This window comes from Tasmannia lanceolata, unplaced genomic scaffold, assembly GCF_043159265.1.
Source record: "Tasmannia lanceolata isolate RefF3 unplaced genomic scaffold, GAP_Taslan_0.1 ptg000015l, whole genome shotgun sequence".
Lineage (NCBI taxonomy): Eukaryota > Viridiplantae > Streptophyta > Magnoliopsida > Canellales > Winteraceae > Tasmannia > Tasmannia lanceolata.
Genome location: NW_027518692.1, coordinates 17,905,776 through 17,927,953, shown reverse-complemented (window position 1 = coordinate 17,927,953; position 22,178 = coordinate 17,905,776). Strand labels below are relative to the sequence as shown.

The window sequence follows — 22,178 nt, the reverse complement described above, 5'->3', positions numbered from 1 at the left end:
TGCGAGAGAGAATATATTCCAATACCCAATCTACATGGTCATAAGCTGTCTCGAAGTCCACCTTAATCAGAACCCCTCTATCACCAGACGTCTTCATGGTATCAAGGACTTCATTGGCAATAAGGATCCCATCCAAGATCTGCCTGTCACGAACAAAAGCCCCTTGGTATTTTGATATTAAATCCCCCATCACCATGCTAATGCGACGAGCCAAGACTTTCGATAGCAATTTGTACATACCATGAAGAAGACTAATTGGGAGGAAGTCTTGAATAAGGGAAGCCCCCTCCTTTTTTGGAATGAGAGTAGTAAATGTTGAGTTCAGTACCTTGTTGATGATACTCCTTTCATGAAATTCATTCATGAACGCAAATACCTCACCTTTAATGTACTCCCAATATCTCTGATAGAAAGCCATCGGAAAGCCGTCAGGCCCGGAGCCTTATCTTTCTGCATAGATGATAACGCTTCCTCAATTTCCTCCATTGAAAAATGTCTTTCCAACCAATGGGCCCGATCAGGAGAAATGCTTTTGAACGATAGCCCATCAAAGCGCGGTCTCCACACGTGCTTCCGAGAGTAGAGATTTCTGTAAAAATTGATGATCCTATCCCGGATAACATCCTTATCTTCAACCATAGATCCATCCAGAGTGAGACAGTTAATAGAGTTTAATTTTCAAAACAAAAAAAAAAGTTAATAGAGTTAATACATCTACGATTGCTAGCCATCCTGTGGAAAAACTTGGTATTATTATCACCCTCCTTTAGCCAAACTGCACAGGATTTCTGACGCCAGCTGATCTCCTCCCGCCTCAAAAATTCTTCGTAGTCAGCCTTTAGAGCAAAACGGGACTGAAGTTCATCATCAGATAAGGAACCAGATTCCTCTTTGGATTCCAGATCTTGAAGCTCAGCCTTCAGAGTATCAGTGCAATTCTTAGAAACTGTAAAGTGATAATCCATGAGGAAAGAGAAAAAAAGGAAGTAGCCCCGAAGTGGACACCTCCCCCCGGATGGGTAAAATTAAATTTTGATGGCAGTTCTAAAGGAAACCCAGGCAAGGTGGGCTTTTCCATGATTCAATTGGGCGAAAACTATTGTCTTATTCAGGCTCAGCAGGTGTGTGTGATGCAAACGAGGAGGAAGCAAAGGCGCAACTATGGGCCTTGAAATTGTTTACGGTCAACGGCTTTGGACCATTGATCATAGAAGGTGATCCATCTTCATCCCATGTCATAGCATGGGAAACTCACAAAGCATTTGGAGTTCGGACCTTGGAAGCTGGCAGAAATTATTGATGACATCCAAGACCTTGTTGAGTAGATCAAGCTGAAATTTGAACCTGGAAGATGCTCGGCTAATGAGGCACATACGCTGGCTAAGACGGAACAGACAGGGTAAATATAATGCTTCAAATGTAGGACAACTAATGGCAAATGATACTGTTCGCTGATTGGTTTGGGAGTATTTTCTCATGGTGGAAGAATGAGATCTTGCCTTTGGTCATAGACCTTTGTGCCGAACGACATAAATTGTGTCCGTGTGCCCTTTGTGTGTTGTCATTTTGTGGTTAATGTGTGGTTGTTTTATGATCTTACTTTTAGTTATGGTTGATCTGAGTTCCCCCGTCGGAGATTTCTACAGTAGAAGCTTATAAACTATTGAAGGAGATGCCAATGGCAGTTAACGATTCTGTGATTGGATCTTTTTTTAATGGATGTAGAATCCTTGGAAGAAGTGATATGGGGGAATACTGATGGAGTTATATAAACCAGGAGGTTTTGTGCTTCTGTCGAATATTTATGCACTAGATGGGAAGTGAATAAGGGTTGAGACTGAGAAAGTTGATGAAAGGGAAGGGGGTTTGGAAGAAGCCTGGGTGTGGTTGGGTTGAGAAGAAGGATGGTTTGGTTGGGTTTACTGTAGGGAAAACAGGTTTTTTAAGTTTGATGTTTTAACCAACATTTCATTTTGGTAATTGTGATTGATAGAACATGTTTTACTGACCGGACAACCACTAAGAGCTCTTGTTACATAGGTCTAAAAACTATTTGCCTGGCCAATAAAATTGGAAGATTTTGGCCCCAGATTAATAATTTCGATGTTTAGATTAACAAAGCAACCACCGATTAATATGTGTAAAAATTGCACCATCGTAAACAATTCCTAAACTTTTCCCTGTTACCAATAGAAGCAATTACAACAGTAAAGCAGTATCGAGTCTGGATGCAGAAAATTTACTAATGGAGCTTGCCTACTGAGAAAAGGCTAGTCAATAGAAAGAAACTCATATCTAGTTTATCCCAGAGCCAATAAAAATGGATGATTCCGGAAAGAGATGAATAAATTTACTCTCACGACTTGAACTGCTATAACTGCATACCAAGCTTCTCCCATGCAGGAATTAGATGCTAACCTTTGTGATACTAACTGGTAGTCCAATCAAGTTTCAGATGTTCATCGAACCCCTCCAAGATCTGAGAGCAAAGAGAACAAGAAAAACTTGGCAACATATTTCCTGTATATCCCAAAAATAACTTGCCAACATACGTCCTGTATCGTCCAGAATTTCACCAATTCTCAAATCATAGTATGCGGGGATATCTTGAAAATAATACAGATTGTAACATTGATTAGTAGATGAGAAATAAAAATCCCACAGTTTGTGAGTAGTGAGTACTTGGAACTATGCACCATGCTCAGTCTTTCCATCAGAGTTCCATGCTGAGATAGAACCAATGTTACCTAGAAGGCCGGTACACGTTACAGGAACAGCTACTGGGTACGATGGTAGCCATGTAAGCAGTACGATGAAGGTATACTTAGTTTGTTCACTACTTGGGGCCGTGGGTCGATTTGGAGTGTCAATTCAGGTCGCTCCACTACTCTTCCCCCCCCCCCCCCCCCCCCCCTCCCCCCTCCCCCCCAAAACCACCACGAACCCACGCACTCCCCTCTCTATCTCTTTACATACATACATATACATATGTATGTGTGTGTGTACGATTTGGACTCAAAATCCAAAACAAACAAGGAATACGGGGATTGGAAACTAGTGAAATGTCAAATAAGGTGTGGTATCACAAATATGGAGAAACTACCAAGGAATAAAGGCATACATGGTTACCTCGCAAATCACATTTCTCCCCCCAAGAAACACCAAAATATGCCCGTAGTTTTAAATTTCGGGGGAAATCCGAAATTTCGGCCCATTTCAGTTTCGGCCAAGGTCAAAACGTAATTCACCATGAATCAAATTTTTACAGGATTTCGCAGGAAATTTGCTGAAATTATGAAATTTCAACCGAAATTTCGTTTTTCACCCTTATTTACAAAATTTCTACCGAAATGTAAAAGATTTGCACCGAAATTAACGAAATTTCACCGAAACCGAAACCGACATTTAAAACCTTGAATATGCCTTCCAACAAGTTGGAGATGATCCAGTATACAACCCCAACAATACCCACATTCTGAGTAGAAAACCTTGAGGTTGGGGATGAATAACTTGCCAAAGGCTACCCTGTGAGAACAATTCTGCAATAATCAACTCTTCTTCTTCTTCAAGAGGCATAAAATTGGGGCTGATATGGCTTCCAGATGACTTCAAATCTCTTTTGAGAACACACGAGAAAAACACACTTTTTCTTGTATTTTCTTCTATTCTATTCCTTATTCTCTCTCTTCTCTCTTCAGGGTTTTCGTTTTTTTATCAGGAAATGCACTTTCCTATTATAATTAGGAATCTCCTTGGGCCTGTTTGATTAGGGGTTATTTTAACCTAAACAGAACTAATTCTAGGATAAACCTTTATTCTGCATTTGTCAAGTTTCTATTCGAGACACAAATTATCCCAAAATAAGATTTAAACCCAGAAAAGTAGGTTAAATGTAATTCCACGTGAGGGGTGGGATTTCAGTGACTTCGGCTAAGATTTGCCAAGGATAGAAATTGTATCCTGATTTTTGGCCTCTCGGCCCTCTCCTATCTTCACCTTCTCTCTTACCCTTAACTGTTTGTTACAGTGTCGGGAGAGAAGACCCAGTTTCTACTCGTCGCACCATCCAGTGTCCGGGGAGCCACTTTCTGCCCATTGCAGGTGTGATCAAGGGGGTTCTAATCCCTTCCTTCAGGGCGATTTCGATATTCAGTCTTCTGTGAATCGATCCATCTAGCAGGGCTTCTTCATCTGGTATTTTCATGTTTCCACTTTTTGTATATCTATTTTGTATTTTATGGATGGTACACTTTTTTCTCCCTCTCTCTGTTTTCTGCTCTACGCCTTAGATGCTCTCTGACAAAGCATTCATAGGCAAGTCATTCTGTCCTTACTTCTGACTCTGCAAACCGAAGAGGATGAAAGTGACTCCATTCTGTGGATTTGGTTCTTGGATTTGCAAAAGATGATTAAGGCGCTTAGAAAGAAGGTTTCCTCTTTCACGGAAACCATTATTCAAGTTGTAAACTGCATTTCTTGTCACATCGTGGTCAGAGTGCAAATCTTCAACAGCATGATGTGAGATTTCTGTCATGGAAATGATGATGTCTACAAGAGCTTATGTTTTTATTTGACTTTATTTTCTTTGCATAGTGTTTTAACTTTCTCTTTTGTTCAGTTTTATGGAAACTAATTGAGCTTTTGAAGATGCATTTTGAATACATAAAACACCAGACCAGAGACTCTAGTGTTGTTTATCTAATGAGTGGCAAGGCTGCATGCTAGTTCTCTTTCATTTCCAATTTATAAGCGGATAGTACAGTATCAATTAAACAAGGAACATAAATAATTCAGAAATAGCAGAAGGTTGAACAAACACTAGCTAGAAATGATTCAGGGATAGAAAATCATACTAACAAACAAAAGATAAAACTAATTTAGGACAAGTTATCCACGGAAACATGTGTCAGGGAAAAAAGCATATTCCAGGAAAAAAAACTCCTGCACTGAAACACGCCCCTTATGTTTTCTATTTAAATAAGACTGTTAAGGGACATGTGTGGATGTGGGGCTCACATCACGGGCTGTACCCCACAACAAATTTTGCCCCAAGCATGCATTTGTAATCTTTGTTTATTAATTGACGGTATCTTATCAAGAACCAACCCCCACCGCCCCAAAAAAAAACTCTCTCCATGAAAACATCCAAACACTGCTATATGGAGTGGTATGAATATTCTATGCATGCTGTTTTACATCGCATGATGTTTTCGAACTGTTAATGGTACATTTAGAATGGTAAGAAATCATACAAAGATAGTTTTGTCAGCCATGCATAAGCGAATCCAATTGATATGAAAAAAAAAAATGAATATGACATGAATAAACTAATATGCACTGAAATAGATAGCCCTTAGCTTGAAGATTGTGTTTTTTTTAACCTTTCCCAAACTTCTGGGCCTTCTGGGTGAAGACTTACAAGGTATTTTACAAATCGTAGCTCTGAACATGCAAGAATAGTACTCAAGGCCAAATGCTCCGTTCCCAAATTTCTGAAACTTCTGGGCTTAACTGCTCCTTTCTCTTTCATCCAACCATACATTGAAAACCTAAGCTTGATCCTCTCTAGATCATAACACAAATATGTTGGAAATGCTACAACGGATTGCAAGGGATAACCCAAGCAATTTACAAGATAATTGATCTTCATTTCAATCACATCCTTGCTCTGGTTCAACACCGGAGGAGCTGCTTTGATCATGTTAGAAACATCATGGCAGTCCAACCCCGCACCAACTAGACAGTCAAATCTCTCTTGTAATTGATCTCCTCTTCCTCGGAATTGTTTCAATGCTTTCGCCATCTCATCTGAATTCTCAACAAACCCTAATTTCAACAAGAAATTGGTCTTCTCAAGAAGATACATTCCAGCCTCATCAGTGACCTGCACAAAGCTGATTTTCGATCTCGAAGCCAATTTACTCAACTGATATGGATCCTCCTTTATGATATCACACAAGTTTTTCAACTCTATATTTAATTTTGACAATATAACTTTAGGTGTCTTTGGAGAACATGAACCCAAAACTTGCGGGTAATTACGCACAATCTTTGCAATGTCCTCAGTTTCCATCCCAATCTCATACAGAAAATGCACAGACTGCCACAAATTCTTTGCAAAATTCCCAACCAGAACTCGAGGGTACTGTAAGAGCAAAGCCAAAATTTCATGCATTTTGAGACCTACTTTCAATAAAAGGGCAACGATCACATAAAATTTCCTCCCATTATTATTAAACAAAACCCCATGATGTTTCGCAATTAACCACCTAAAATCCTTCTTACCACATCCCATTTTGCTAAGAAAACCCAACATTCCAAGCATTCTATTCCAATCATAAGCATTTTTATCGGACAAACACTTCCTAATCCAATCATGTTCAACCCCTAAATCCTTCAACTCCTCAAGAACCCGGACGAATTCTCCTTTAACACCACCAATCAAAAGCGATGGGCAGCACGTAACCAACTTAATAACAGTGGGTTTGCTCAGACCCAGTTCTTCATAAGCACGGAGTTTTGAAGCCAAGACTCCATAATCATATCTAAAAATCTCTTTCTCTTCCTTATACATCTTACCAATCTTACTACGCGGGATTCCATAATTACACAACACATGAAAATTTCCAAGCAATACATCATCGTCACTGAGAAACATCAAATTACGTGGAAGAAGTGGAGAAATCTCTGTTTGTTTCAGACCCAAGCTCTCAAAGAATGGCTCAAACTCATTAATGGGGTGGTAGCGTAGGAACCTAGTCAGCGACCGGGCAATCTCTTGCTCGTTCTCAATCTTTGCAAAGACGAGGAGATTTTGAAGGAAAGTAGGTGAGTTCTTGCTCATATGCTCAGCATCAGTGAACTGTAAACTTCTCGTAGAATGAAGGTATTCGAAAAGAGCTTCTTGGGCCTCAGTTCGTATGATACGGGAAATTCGGGTTGCACTTTGAGAATTGGGTGACGGATTGAACTCGCGAAGCGAGACTTCTGCAACATGGGTGGCGCTAGTACTGTAAAAAATTCGATCTTTTCGCGAACAAAAAGATGGGTTATTTTGCAAATTCAGGGATTTCTCAGCAAAAACAGGAGAAACCCATGGGTGGTTAACTAGGGAAAACATTTTGCAGACACAAGAAACCCCCTTACGAAATCGCCAATATATCATGACGAGTTGGGCCAAGGAGATTAATAAGAAAAAGGGAAGGAAATCCAGCACCAATTATAAGAAAAATTAGGGTTACATTTCTTTTCCTTGGCACCAAAATAAAATTTTGGGTTGTTTTCCTTGCCCTAGATGGTGTGAATTTTTCTCAGTTCAGGCAGAAAGGAGATGAAATGGGAATGGAAATGAGAACCCAAAATAAACTATCATCTATCTTGATAGACTTCATAGAAAAAAAGAGATATCAATTCCCATTGGTTATGATCACAATAGACAAATAGATAGATAAAGGCCCAATAAGATTTGAAATAAAAAAGGACAAGAAAAGAAAGAAAAACTATTGAAAAGAAACAAAACAAGAAAGGAAAAGAAAAACTATCATCTATGTGTTGGCTATATTACCTTAGATTTTGTGGGTTTTGTACCATTTTTCTTCTTCGATGGGAAAGTTTGAATTTTTCTGAGTAGTCTGATAATGATTCTCAGTTTTTCCGTCTCTGGGTTTCTGAAACACCGCCATTAGAGGAGTTTTTAGACTGAAACGCTTGACAGGGTTTTGTAGGGTTTTATTACTTTGGACAAACAAATTTCTAAAGGGAAATAATTTGTTTGCCCCCCTTAGGATTATGCACCCCACTGTTACCTGAATTGTGGGCAGACTTTAACGCTTTTTGACGCCAAATCACGCTACCAGTGGGGCGCATAATCCTACATTGGGGGCGAAAATATCATTGCCCAAATAGCAGATTTATCCCAAGATTATATGTGTGGCCGTGTCGTCCAGTATTGTCAAAAAATAATGTACGGCCCACTTCATAAAATGATCTAAACCGTTCATTTGTTAGGCCACAACCTAAATGAGTTGTGTATCGAAGATCTTCTCCATAGGATGATCCTAACCCTCCAATCTATAAAGTGATGAAGATTGTGAAACCTCTATATGAAAAGATTCTCAGATCACAGACTATGTACCTTGTGGCCCAACAAATGAACGGTTTTGATCATCCTATGAAGTGGGCCGTACATAACTTTTTAAAAAATACCGGACCATACGGCCACACACCATGGCAACCTAAAAATTTCCCTTATCTCGATTGAACAAAATACCCATTTTGCAATGACAATACCCTAATTTTTGCAATGTACCGAGCTTCCCATGTTTCAAAAACCTGCACAAACTCCTATTGGATATGAAGAACTACCACTCCAAAAAATCGAGAATTAGGTCATCCAAATTCCTAGAGCTTTCTAACAAGACTGGAAAAATCGAAAACCCCAAATCTCTAAGGTAAGAGAATCAAACCAATCAACTACTATTTACTGCAAAATCACCTTCTTCTTTTTTGGTTCCTCATTCATCTCGTCATGACCCATTTGCAAAAACTCAAATCACCATCTATTCTCAAATGGGTTTCTTCATTTCCTTCTGATAAACATCTCATCATGTCAAAACTCCCATTTTTCCCCATTAGTGAAAGAGTTCTATTCACCCCAAAATGTTCATTTTTTAACAAAGATAGAGCTCTTCACACCACAAAAATCTCTCTCTTGGAGGCTCGCCCTATACCCAGTTCTCAAACCTCAATCAAAATCTCTTGTACTGCACTTTCTGATGCGCAAGACGCCCTTAGGGACTACCTTCACTTGACTAGAAGCTTACAATTCATTGATGCTGAGCACATGAGCAAAAATTCACCTTTTTTTCTTCATTCCCTTCTTGAAAGGGTTGAAAACAAAGTCGAAAAAAAACAAGAAATTGCGTGGTCGCTAACGAGATTCCTTCGCTATCATCCCATTAACGAATTCGAGCCTTTCTTCGAGAGCTTGGGCTTAAATCCATCAGAATTTTCTCCTCTTCTTCCCCGCAAATTGATGTTTCTTAGTGATGATGATCTGTTGCTTGAGAATGTTCACTTTTTGTGTCATTATGGCGTTCCGCGTAGTAAAATAGGAAAGATTTATATAGAAGCAACAGAAAGTTTCAGGTATGAGTATGGGGTTCTGGGTTCAAAACTTAAGGCTTATGAAGAATTGGGTTTGAGTAGAACCAGTATTATTAAGCTTGTTGCTTGTAGTCCTTGTCTTTTGATTGGGGATGCCAGTGGGGAGTTTGTTGAGGTGTTAGATACGTTGAAGAGTTTGGGAATTGAATGTGATTGGATTGGTGGGCATTTGTCAGAAAAGAATTCATATGACTGGAGGAAAATACTTGGATTGCTGCACATGTTCAGCAAAATGGGGTGCAGTGAGGAGGAATTAGGGGCCTTGTTAATTAGGCATCCTGAACTTTTGTTAGACAGTTCAGGGAAGACAACTCATTTACTGATTGGGATATTGATGAAATCAGGTATCCCAATGGTTGAGATCAAGAGTGTGTTTTTACGGTTCCCTCAAATTCAAGTTGGTACATTCGTAATGAACTTGCGGCAGGGTTTAACATTTTTTGTTAAAATTGAAATGGAAGCTGAAGAGATTCAAAAGATTATGCGAACTCACTCACACGTTTTGGGTTTATGTTCTTTGAAGAAACCAAGCAGTCTGCTTGAAAAACTAAATATTGGGAAGAGGCGATTGTGCAGAATTATACAGGAAGATCCAAACCAGTTGATGAATTGGGTCTTGGGATCTAAGGTTAGCCCTTTGCCAAAGTGTAATGTGGATCAAGTATCACTGAAAAAGAAGCACATATTTTTGATGAATTTGGGTTTTGTTGAAAACTCGACCGAGATGAAGAGGGCACTAAAGCGGTTCCGAGGCAAAGGTGATGAACTTCAAGAGAGATTTGATTGTCTTGTGAAAGCCGGGTTGAAATGGAATGATGTTTCCGAGATAGTCAAAATTGCTCCACATATTCTTAACCAGTCGAGAGATGTGATTGAGAAGAAGATTGATTTTCTTGTAAATGGTTTGGGTTACCCCGTGGAGTCATTAGTTTCATTCCCCTCATATATGTCATATACTATTGAGAGGATCGAACTTAGGTATTCAATGTATAAATGGCTGAGGGATGAAGGAATAGCAAGCCCCATGTTGGCCTTGAGCACTATTCTTGCCTGTTCGGAGAAGATATTTGTGAATACATATGTAAAACATCACCCAAAGGGTCCTGAGGTTTGGGAAAAATTTAAGAAAACATTATCTTCAGGCTAAGCAGCATGTTAGCTCACTTAGATTTGACATTTTTCCTATTGTGGACTTGGCTGAGGTAGTTATTACATGTTGTTGGTGGGTTACCTGTTTCTATTATTGGATGTTACCAAATTTACATATCTTCCTTACAAGCTAGGAACTTATAACCAGCTATTGTTATTTGAGGCTTTTGTCTCCATCTCCTATAGACCATGGATGTAACCCTTGATTCCTGCAAGCATCAGTTCCATCCATAATCTGCCTCTGATTCGTTGCATTTTACCATTAAACCCTTGTGGGGATTGAGATGAAACAATCCACATAAAGAAGCTGAAGCCGTAGACTCCCCTTTTACCATATCTAAGCCTATGATGTTTTGCTTGGCTTTATATTTTTACTGGTCCCTTTGAGATAAATTCTTTTCCAAAAAGGTTACCATTTGAACGGTGCCAATAAGCGAACTCTAGCCATGTAGAGCAGAATTGATCTTTGCACGTTAGGAGATTGGCTAATAGTGATGCTGATAGATTAGCCCGGTCGGGAGTTGAGAGGGATAGTTTGGCTATCTCTGAGGGTGTTTGGTTTTTGGTGCCTTTTGCTCTTTTTGTGTCTTGTTTGTCTTATTGTTTACCCCTTCTTTCCCTAATAAAATCTACCCCCGCGCCCAACCAAAAGAAGAAGAAAAAAAGGTTAGCAAGCATGGGTATTATATTGTCAAACATTTCCTCTTTTCCTTACCGGAAGTTATTATCAAATTGATGTCCATGGCTTGTAATATGCTGTTCTTATTGTATGAGGTTCTATAATGTTTGGCTCTTATTTCATTCTAACACCATTTCAGTGGGGAGAATAAAAAATCTACAGCTAGTATTGGTGAAGTTTTTTCCTTTTTGAAAGGAGTATTAGTGAAATCCTCATTGCCACTAGGTAAGTTAGTCTTTTTTCCCTTTCTATACTGTGTATTAACTAATTTGTGATTTCTTCATCTAGTTGGAAATCCATGTATGATTGTGGTGGTGACTAGGTGGGGGTGCCTTGAGGGGTTTTTTAAACTAAACTTTGATAGTAGTTCAGTGGGGGGAACCAGGAATGTCAGAATACTAGCACAAAAAGTATCTGATGTGTTTCGAATTTGTTAGAGAGAAATTATCTCAGTTATTCGACATTGTTCATCGGACAGACACATTGCTTCAAATATTGCTATTCGAATTTGAAGAGCTCCTCCTCTCGGTTAATAGCCCTGCAAATGACTGAGCTGAGATAAAGTACAAGAAGAGAGTTACTTTGAAAGGAGATTATATCTCCTCCAAGGAGATGAATCAATTAAATATCTATGTTTACTTTGCTCTTTTTATTTTATTTTTTGGCACCATAAATAGATTTCCTGGTCAATATACTTGTCTATTTTATTGAGGAATGCTAATCTGAAGGGCGCCTCCATTGGTTGTCCATCACCAAAGTGCATTTACACATTGGTTGTCCATCACCAAAGTGCATTTGTAAATGCACTTTGGTGATGGACAACCAATGGAGGTGCCATTTCATCCCTTTTTTGCAAGGGCGGCCCTTAGTTTAGCATTCGTCACTTTATTATCATTGAAGGGAAGTGCTCTAAAATGCAAACAAAGGAGAACAGAGTCCTTTTACAGACTTACTAGGTATTTTGACTGGTTGTGGTCCTTTTGGAGCTGTTTGGTGGCACAATTTCTCAGATTTATTAGGTGTTTTGACTTAGTTTTGGAGGTGCCACGTCATCTATTAGTAGTGCTTAATTGCATGTGAATATTCAAATTACTAAGAGACTAGACTTGTCTTCTCCCTCTTTCCTCTTTGTCTACCCACGTGGTATTTTAGTTGGGTCGTGTGATTATATGCTTTCTCTCCTTACGTCTCTCTTCTCTCTCAACATTGGTTATGACACTTCCTACTGCCCCTTATTTTGGTAAGGACACTCCGCACTAGTAAACAACTTCCAATTGACAAACAAGTGCTTGTCACTATTTACGAGGTTGGAATGAATTTTTTAGGGAAGCGATATATCAGCTCCTTTTGATTACTTGGGACGTCCGGGAGCAATGTACTTGGCAATCAGCCCCATCGAATCCTTTTCTTGCATTCTTTGATACAATGCTGCTGGAAGGGGCGGATTTATCACTTCCCATTTATTTTTATCAAATTTCCTGAATTAATTTTTTTTTTGTTTTGTTTTTCATTATGTTTCTAGGGGAATCGAAATGGGATGCCGATTCTGATAATTCTAGTGCAGCCTTAGGGTGCATTTGGATTGCTGGAATCACGCACAGGAATCAGCATCCTATTGAAACTCTTCCAAGTTCCAACATTCGGGAAAAAATTAAACAGAGCAAGGGGGTGGACATGAAACATGGAAAGAATTAATATGGGGAAAATACTAGAATCTGTTTACCTCCCAAGAGGTGATATTTTGATTCCGCCTTCGTCCGAATTAAATTTTAATTGTAGGTTTTTGTTGGGATTCTTTATTAGAAATTTTCCACTCCATTTACAGGGAATCAGAATAGGATTCTGATTTCAGTTCCTGATTCCGACAATCTTAACGCACCCTTATAAGTGTACGTTACTTAAAAAACTTCTCGAATCAATCTTTACTCACTTTACTCGACTTGCTTTTACCAAGTCAATCAGAAGTTCAGAACTCTTTTTACTCTTGGAGTTGGTAAAAATTTGACCCGCATCGACCCAGCCTGATCAAATGATCTTGGTCGTCCGTTCAACTGACTCTTTAGTGGGAAGGTCTTTTGGAAACCTTCTGAAGCGATCTACGGCCGGGATGATTTGTATTATCATACGATAGTATTTTTTTCAGGCTCTGGCCCACAAAGTGGTGGCCCAAGGATTGATCCGCAGATGTACGCCCGGCAAAAAGTGACCTGGACTTGCAGATCCACCCGGCTCGCCCGTAATTAACAGGTCCGGGTCACTAAATTAGTGACCCGTTGAAATTTGACCTACCCCTTACGGTTCTGTTAAAACTGTGCCGGGTGAGGTGGATCTGCAGGTGCTCGTAAAAACCCAAATGATCGAGATTTTATATGGTGTAAGCCCTTATAGTCCTATATTTTTCAGAAAGTACTGTACTGACCACATCATAGGATGAACTAAATCTTCCATGAGGTGGGACACATCGTAAATAGGTTGTGCCACAAAAATCATTTCCATAGGATGATGCTAGCCCTACGATCTATAGAGGTTTCCATAAATAATAATATGTAATTCCTCCATAGATCAGCGGAGGGCTAGGATCTTCCTATGGAAATGATTTTTTTGGGCAGAGCCTATTTGCTTTATGGCCCATCACATGGACTGTTTGGGGGAAAAAAGGAAGAAGAAGGGGTGACCTACGGGTCCATCCGGCCCTTACGGGTGGGGTCCAGGTTCACCAAATTGTGCCCCGTATATTTTGACCCGGCCCGTACCACCCAGCCCGCTCGTTTGCCAGGTGTACATATGTAACGATTCCTCGAAGAGATGGTTTATACACAGAGTTTACGTATACAGATTTTACGGTGGATGATTCCTCAAATTAAATTAATTTTTTGAAAACTGACTTTAGTCTCATGTGGCCATACAAATAAAAGTCTTTAGATCGTTTAAATCTTATTTTATTCCACAAATCCAATCAGCAAATATCTCATTCTTCTCTCTCTTTCTCTCTCTCCTTTGAAAGCTCAGAAGGCAGAGATTCATTGCTTCAATCTGTGATTGTTAAAAAGCATAGAAAAGTTTTTCCATTTTTCTTTTCATCAGATCCAGAGATGGGTTTTCAGTGGCAGTTTGAAGTGGATGTATTTTCGTGTGAGGTCAGTTTCATTTCTCAGTTCTTAGTGCTTCATTTATTTATTTTTTATTCTCAAAGTTTGATGGGTGTTTATGGGATTTTTCTCTTGTGGGTTTTTTTTCTTACTGGCCTTATATGAGATTGTATTGCCTATCTAATGGTTTAGGGTATGATTGTCACTACTTTTTCTTTTTTTTGCCCTTTAGCATAGTTTCATCCCTCAGTTCTTAGTGCTTCATCTTTTATTCTATTCTCAAATTTTTATGGAAGTTTGTGTTTTTTCTGTTGTGGGTTTTTTTTCTTACTGGCCTTATATGAGATTGTATAGCTTATCTAATGGTTTAGGGTATGATTGTCACTACTTTTTCCCCCTTTAGCATGTATCTTTCTCCTCTCAATGGATTTCATTTCTTGGAATTTCAGTTCCTATAGAGGTAGAAATGATTTTTATCTAATGGGTTGTGTAGGAGATTGTAGGTTTTCTTGAAATTAATATTTTAGGGTCTGATTGTTAGTTTTTTTTTTAGTTTGTTGAAAGTCAGGTTTGCATGAATCTTTATTCTTTTTTGGTGACAAAAATGTAATTTTTCTGGTTGGTTGTGAGTCCCTTCTAATGGGTTTGAGGAGATTTTATATGCCTCATAAGGGGTCATTCTAGTCCTATTTTTATTAATCAAATGGGCTCTTTTTTTGTTTGGGCAGTGGATTTTCTTTTTGTTTATAGGTCTTTTGAAGCTAAGATTTTTCTGCTCTAAATCTCAGTTTCTATTGACTCTCTTACTCTTGAGTTTCCTTTATTTTCTTTCCTTCTTTCTTTGACTGCTGAAAATGATGTTTATGTTAGTACTTAATTCTTTTGGTGATAAAAAATGGGGCTTTTCCTGGCTTGCTATAGAAATCTCTTTACTGGATTTCAGCAGACATTATTTCTCAAGTTTGATATATTGGGGTTTTATCCTCACTTCTAATTGAATCTAATTGATCTTCAACTGGTTTTATGTGTAGTATTAGAAGTTTTTTGTTTTTTTTGCTCTTTTTGTTTTTTTTATAGAAATGAAGCTTTTGTCCTTTTATCTTTTGTTACTCTAGAATATATATATATATGATAGATACAAGGGAGCCCTTGCATAAAGAGCCAAAAAAGGGCTTTTGATTGGATCCACCTCATCAACTGTAACTGATTTTTCTTTTTCAACTAATTTTAAAATGTAACTGAAAATGACGTGGATCCAATGAAGAGCCCTTTTGTGGCTCTTTATGCAAGGGCTCCCTTGTATCTATCATTGCTCATATATATATATATATATATATATATATATATATATATATATATATATATATTCTATACCATGTTTCTTTTGAAGTATAAATGATTAATTAACGCCATCTCCAACAGCTTAAACTTTTAGAGTAATTAGTTGTTTCACATGGTATCAGAGCAAATTGCCTTGGTTCAAAACTCCTTGATATTAAAAATCCACATGTAATGGCCAACCCAAAAGAGGGGCCACATGTGCCATGTGTAGGCCAACCCAAAAAGAGGGGCTACATGTGAGGGGGGAGTGTTAAAGTATAGAAGACTAATTAACGGCATCTCCAACAGCTTTAGTGTTTGGCATAATTGGTTGTTTCACAGTTTCTCCTATCCTTTGCTTTATTTTAGTTGATGTCTTTGGATCTATCCCTTTGTTTTTTTCTTTCTTTGCAGCATTCTTCTTTAATCGTTTGAGTATCTCTTTTGGGAGGCTTGTGGTTATGGGTAGGGGTAGAGGAAAGGGTAAGAAGTTGAGTGCTGTTACCAGTCATGAGGAGGACCCAGGAAGTGGTGCTGAAGAATTACTTCCTGCTGCTGAAGAATCACTTCCTTCCTATAAGAGAAGAGGGCGGCCACAGAAACCTTTGAAAGACGAGGTCGATGAAGAAGAGGCCGGAAAAATTGAAGAGGAAGACACTGACAATGCTAAAACTGTTATTTCAAGCAAAGAGATTAAACCTCCATCAGCAGCTGAGAATGGAAAGAAGAGGAAGAGGTACCCACAGGTAAAAGAAAATGTTGATTTAGTCAAAGAGGAAAATGGTATTGGCAGCCGATCCATTATGGATCAGTCAAGCAAGTCAAATGGATTTCGACAAAACGGAAGCAGGCGCAAAAGCAAGCCTCGTCGAGCTGCCGAGGCCGGTGTTGATTGCAAGTGAGATTTGAGATAGTTGTCCCAATGGGCATCTCCCTTTCGAGGGATAAATCATTTGATCTGTGAGGTTGTGCCATTTCACCTCTTCTTCCTATTGTTTTTGTTTTTTTGCTTTTGCTTTTGCTTTTTTCCGTGTTCATGAATGATTTTATCTGAGAGGTTATGGACATGTTGTGCTGCTTTCTAGTCTTCTATGGAGTCACAAAGCAACTATTGGATGTTTTCACTAATTTTCTCCTATTATCTATATGAAGTAGAATGACTAACCAAAAGCAGCTGTTTCTTTTTTGTTCATTTCATTGTTTGTTGCTGGCTATGTTGCATGGGTATGGATTCAAGTGTGGGAATCCGACATGGGCATCGAATGTCAGATTCGACTAACCTTAAAAGAAGGATTCGTGGGTTTGGCAAATTTTAATTAATTTACATGATAATATGGTTATACCTTGAGAATTTGATAGGTTAAGTTAATATAATGTTTTATTTTTATGTAAAAAACTTACTATTAGGATAGATAAAACTCAATACATGTGATAATTGTAAGTTTGTTGTAATATTTATAAAAATAGATTAAAGAGATGTAGAAGTGTCGTACTGAATCCTAAAGTATTAGAATCCAACACGTGTCCGATACAGATATCTCACTGATTCAGAAGAATCCATGTAACACAGGTTGCTGGGGATGCTTATGGCGTGTAATTTCTTTTCCATAAATGAATAATGTGAATGCCGTTTTAGAGACCAGTGATGCTTCTACTTATGAATTTACTTTGAAGGCAATGGTCTGATATTCTTGCATATAAAATGACTTAGGATCATCATCATCATTATTTTTTTTGAACAATATATGCTAGTTTTTTTAATGGCATGTTAGTTATCCACATATGGTGCCAAGCATTTTAACGTGTTTTCTAAGCTTCTTAATCTTCCAACTAAGGAGAAGTCTTCCCAAAATTTTCGAAAAAATCCACTTCACTCCAAAGCACTTGAGGATAGCAGACCATATATTCAGCACAACTTTGCCGTGAATGAAGATATGATTTGCGGTTTCAGAATCCTGTACAGAGCACACTTGTTGGCCATCCAGAAGTTTTTTCTATTGAGAGTAGAGCAGCTTCATATTATGGCCTACCGATATTACACTTCAAATTCTAGAAAACAAAGGAGGTTGTTGAAAGAAGGGTCCATCATGTTGGAAGCTTTGTTCCTCTTTGATTTTTTGCTATCTTGTTTTTGCTTTTTGTATTTTTGTTGTTCTCCAAGCCACCACAACCCCATTCCACTTTTCTCTACTTCTCAATGTTTCTCGTTATTTTTCTGGAAGAAAAAATGAAGTTGTTATAGCCTTTGCAAAGATGCCTCTTTCGTTCTTTCTGAGTACCTTATAGCTGTGCCCGAGAATCCATTCTTTAATCTTGGGTCACCACGGAAGCGGAAATGTTTCGGGTTTGGTTGGAAATTTCGGTGGAAATCCTATCAAATCATGGAAATGTATGGAAACATATGCAAATGATAGAAATTTAAGATGAAACTTTAGAAAATGCTAGAATAAAAACAAATATACACTACATTTAAAAAAAAATAAGAAAAAGAAAAAGAAAGAACAAATATACACTTAGAAACCATTTCTTAAGTAAGAGAACCTTCCATAACGGTTTGATACCGAACACCTACTGACAGGTGTTGTCGTACATATCTGATAATTCATTCCCATGTAATCTACATAAATATTTATACATTTATGCATAATACATACACCACTTTCATGTTCAATTTATTTAAGTATAATTATGTAATGCTTACGAATATAGTGTTCCATTGATGCACTTACGATTTTTGGTTTCGATAAGCCATTTCAGTTTCGGTGAGCATGGAAACAGAAATATTTTGGTCGTTTCATGTTGCTTTCTGTGGAAATTTAAAACCAATGTTTTTGATAACCAAGCTGGTATCAAACCTGCGACCACAAGGTTATATTTATGAGGTTTGGCATCCTTCAATGTTATCCGTAAAATTTAAAAATCCATGTTTTCCTGGTTTTCTGGTTAGTATGGACTTATGGTTAAATCTGCATACTCTCTGCCTCTTTGGTTTAGCTTCACAATTTGGTTTCCACGCTAAATGGTAGAGTATGGATTATACATGATTGAGGTTTGTTTGAGCATTTGATTGGTTTTGAAATTCTAGAATATGGATAATACATATCTAAGTGTTTGGATTTTCAAATGTTGCATTGTAGTGCACTCCAGACCACTTCAACGATTGGCATTCTGCCACATGTCCATGTAAGAACGAGTGGTGACGTAGCATCTTACTTCCTTTCGCTTCTTTAATGCAATCCTTGAAGTTCTATTTATTCCAATCCTCGATGTTGATTATTTTTTCAACCTTTTTGGTGTGGGATCCAAAATTTGAACTTTCAGTTGACATTCTCTTGTTACAAATAACTCATGTACTTGCATATTATTATGTTGAACGTGTCATTAATGGAAGATATGTATTATACTGTATTTGCTGCTTTCTATAAGTGAGTGATTAGGTGAGCAAGATTAAACAGGAGATCACCTCTCAATAAAAAACAGGTGCTCTTACCCATCTTGAAATTCCTCCCCTCTAACAGTTACTCAACCTCCAAGTTATTTGGGACCCCAATACCACCACCACCTATCCTATTCAAAACCCTAACCCTACGACCCCATCTATTCAAAACCTACTCGGCCCATCCCATCTCTATGAAACCCTAAACCTACCATCCCACCAATATGAAATATTATTCTCCATTCTTATCTATTCGAAACCCCAATCCCACCTTCTCATCCCCTCAAAGAGTGGAGAGTGGTGAGAATATAACTCTTCTTTTTGTTCCAATCAAAGATCAGGTAGTACTAGCAGACATCTTCACCAAAGACCTTATAAGTGACTATCATTCCAGTTTGACCAACAAGTTGCAAATGTTCAGTGAAACATTTCAGCTTGAGGACGGTGTTATAACTTATAAATAAATAACACATTGATGCATAGTTTCAATAACTCTCCCATGTCATTGTCTTTTACTGTGGCTGTGTTCTTTTCGGAGTCCGCATTTTGCCCTATAAAGCCAATCAAAACTCCTTTGACTCTACGGAGTTATGACCACGTCAACTGAGTACTCAGCTGTGTCAACCTGAGTACTCGTCCGCGTTGTGCCGAGTTGACCAGGATTTGCTTTGGCCGCGTTTTGACTTGCATCCGCATTTTGAAACAGTGCACTAACGTACCTACTATTATGATGTCTGTCGTTAATGGAAGATATGTAATCTGCGCTCGAGTGCAAAAAAAATCATGTGACCCACATTTTTGAGGTGATCCAAAGGATTTATTTGGAAGGCCCTTCCATAGATAGGGTGTGTACCAAAAACCAGATCCATAGGATCATGCTAGCCCATCCAAAAGTGGAGGGAAGATGGACAGACACTGTTTGTCCACAAATCTGTGCATTTTCCCTCCACTTTTGGATGGGTTAGGATGATCCTATGGATCTGATTTTTTGTGGACACCCTATCTAGGTAAGGGCCTTCCAAATGAATGCTTTGGATGAAACCGAAATGTCAACTACATTTTGTCAAACAGAAACAAACATTTCAGTGAATTTTTTGACAAAAAGTAATTCAGCACAAACACCAAGGTTAATGATTATCTCAATGAAAAACCATAGAAAGAAAGTTCAATGGAAAACTTTAATTAAAGGACCAGAAAGAGAAAAACCTACAAAAAATTCCATACTACCCAAACTGCTTACTTATGTTGGCATTTCTATTTCCGTGGAACATGTCCATAGTGAAGATAATAATTATTAAAATTCTTGCATACTTTCGTTGTACATTGATATTCTTAAGAGTAACCACTCTATTATGTATAACTGTATAGCATGCAGGCTTTTGTAGTCATTTGCTTTTACTTGTAGTTTTATCTGGGCAATAGTGATAGATGGGTGGGAGCTGCTTTTTCTTTTCCTGGTATTCAACACACATCAAAGAAGGGGCATCTCATGTCATTCACAGGAATCATGTTCTTTTGTCAAGCAGTACCAACTGGAATTCTGGGCATTTTCTTTTTAGGTTGTGACCATATTGACCACACCTTAAGAAACTGGATGCTTTATACTAGATGACATAAAGCTGTCTTGCATGTTTTTTGTGGCTCTAGCAATGCCTTGAGTGCTGAAGCCAGGGTTAGGGATGTGCCAGATTGGTGGGTGGAGCGGAGATGCCTCGCATGCTAAGTGTCGGGTTTCGAGTTGGACAAGGCAAAAGGGTCTTTGCTTGTTGGCTCCACGAGTCCCAATGTTGCTTGGTAGGGGTGCAACCGGGTTGATCTTTTCGGAATTCAGGTTGAGCTTTTACCATATAATCGTGTCAGGTTTGGGTTTGGGTTGTTTCAATTCATTTTTTTAGCAAAAGCTCGACCCAACCTGGCCCAAGTTGCACTCCAATGCTTGGGCCTCAAGGAAGGAGAAGGGTTCTTATGTAAGGTCTTGGGCATGGTAAGGTCAGGTTCTCGTGATTGGGAAGTTGGCTTATGCATCTCAAATGCTAGAAGTCAGATCACACATCATTAAAGTAAGTATTACTCCCTATGAACTAATGATCCATTTGTTCATCTCGTTTGCTCTATTTGCTATGCGTTCAATCTTAATGATCTACAGTGTGTATCGCGATCTAAACAAGTTTGGGTTTGTGTGGATTTACCCCAGCTCTTACAATTCTCTTGCCTCGGGGTTTAGAGGTTGTTATGGAGAAGATTTTTAGGGATCTATTTATGTCAGGCCCACCAATTGAATGGTTTAGATCATCCAATAATTTGGGCCCTTTTGTATTTTTTGTTGCAGGTGCCTGTGCTCTACCATATGAAAACTCAACAATTTCAACCTTTTGTTTTAGGATAAGATTCTCAGTTCTGAATTTAGGTGAGTATATAATAATGAGAAAACGGTTCTGGGCACACAAGCGTAGCTTAAAATACAGTGGAGGGCATCTTGTTTGGGTGATCCAAACCATTCATTTGATTGGCCCTCACATAGATGGGGTGTCCACAAAAAATCAGCCCCATAGGATCATCCCAACCCTACGATTTCTGGAGGTAAAATGGACGTGTATAAACCTTCACAAATCTGTCCATTTTTTGCCTCCACGGTTCGAAGGGTTAGAATGATCCTAAGGAGCTGATTTTTTGTGGACACCCTATCCATGCGAGGGCCAATCAAATGAATGGTTTGGATCACCCAAACAATGTGGGCCTCCACTGTTTTTTAAGCTAGTATGTAGATAACTTATCTACACTTGTGTGTAGAAATTGTTTTCTCATATAATATATTATTCAAATCAAGCAAACTTCAGTTCTTTAAAACCACTCATTTGTTTTATTTAAGAAGGAATGCTAAACTGAAGGGCGTCCTTGCAAAAAGAAAACAGCCACAGCACCCCCATTGGACCATCTCACCAAATTGCACTTATAAATGCACTTTGGTAAGGGCAAAGGTGTTCAGCTTAGTATTCATCTCATTTAAGGTTTCTATTTTTGGGCGATGATATTTTCACCCCGCATCATTAAGCATGCGCCCCTCTTATAACCTGATTTTGACGTGAACAGTGGTTAACTCTTAACACTTTTTGACGTCAAATCAGGTTATAAGGGGGCGCATGCGTAATGCAGGGGTGACAATATCATCGCCCTTTCTTTTGCCATTGAGAAGGAAGAGGACCTAAGTAAAGAAAGGGGCGACTCGTAAAATATTAACTGCCACTAAATAAATCTATTTCTCTAAAAGAAGATGAAGAAATAGATTATGTTACTATTACATTATCTGCACGCAGAACACCAAGCACATACATGGGTGTAA

At 38.5% G+C, this 22,178-nt stretch overlaps 3 protein-coding genes across 4 annotated transcripts; 2 read left to right on the top strand and 1 right to left on the bottom strand.

Annotated features, from left to right (window-relative positions):
* Nucleotides 1-5,295: 5,295 nt before the first annotated feature.
* Nucleotides 5,296-7,753, bottom strand: LOC143845377 (transcription termination factor MTEF18, mitochondrial-like). Of its 2 annotated transcripts, XM_077353692.1 has the most exons (2): nucleotides 7,565-7,753; nucleotides 5,296-6,987 (listed from the first exon to the last, which is right to left on the bottom strand). In XM_077353692.1, the coding sequence occupies exon 2, from the start codon at nucleotides 6,842-6,844 to the stop codon at nucleotides 5,354-5,356; it is 1,491 nt and encodes a 496-aa protein (XP_077209807.1). In that variant the 5' UTR covers nucleotides 6,845-6,987; nucleotides 7,565-7,753; the 3' UTR covers nucleotides 5,296-5,353. The 2 variants fall into 2 exon arrangements, with proteins under 2 accessions (XP_077209807.1, XP_077209806.1); XM_077353691.1 differs by having other exon boundaries at nucleotides 5,296-7,753.
* Nucleotides 7,754-8,286: 533 nt separating this feature from the next.
* Nucleotides 8,287-11,107, top strand: LOC143845437 (transcription termination factor MTEF18, mitochondrial-like). The gene has a single exon (XM_077353783.1). The coding sequence runs from the start codon at nucleotides 8,528-8,530 to the stop codon at nucleotides 10,310-10,312; it is 1,785 nt and encodes a 594-aa protein (XP_077209898.1). The 5' UTR covers nucleotides 8,287-8,527; the 3' UTR covers nucleotides 10,313-11,107.
* Nucleotides 11,108-15,863: 4,756 nt separating this feature from the next.
* Nucleotides 15,864-16,304, top strand: LOC143891807 (uncharacterized). Its single transcript, XM_077396322.1, has one exon. The coding sequence runs from the start codon at nucleotides 15,864-15,866 to the stop codon at nucleotides 16,302-16,304; it is 441 nt and encodes a 146-aa protein (XP_077252437.1).
* Nucleotides 16,305-22,178: the final 5,874 nt, after the last annotated feature.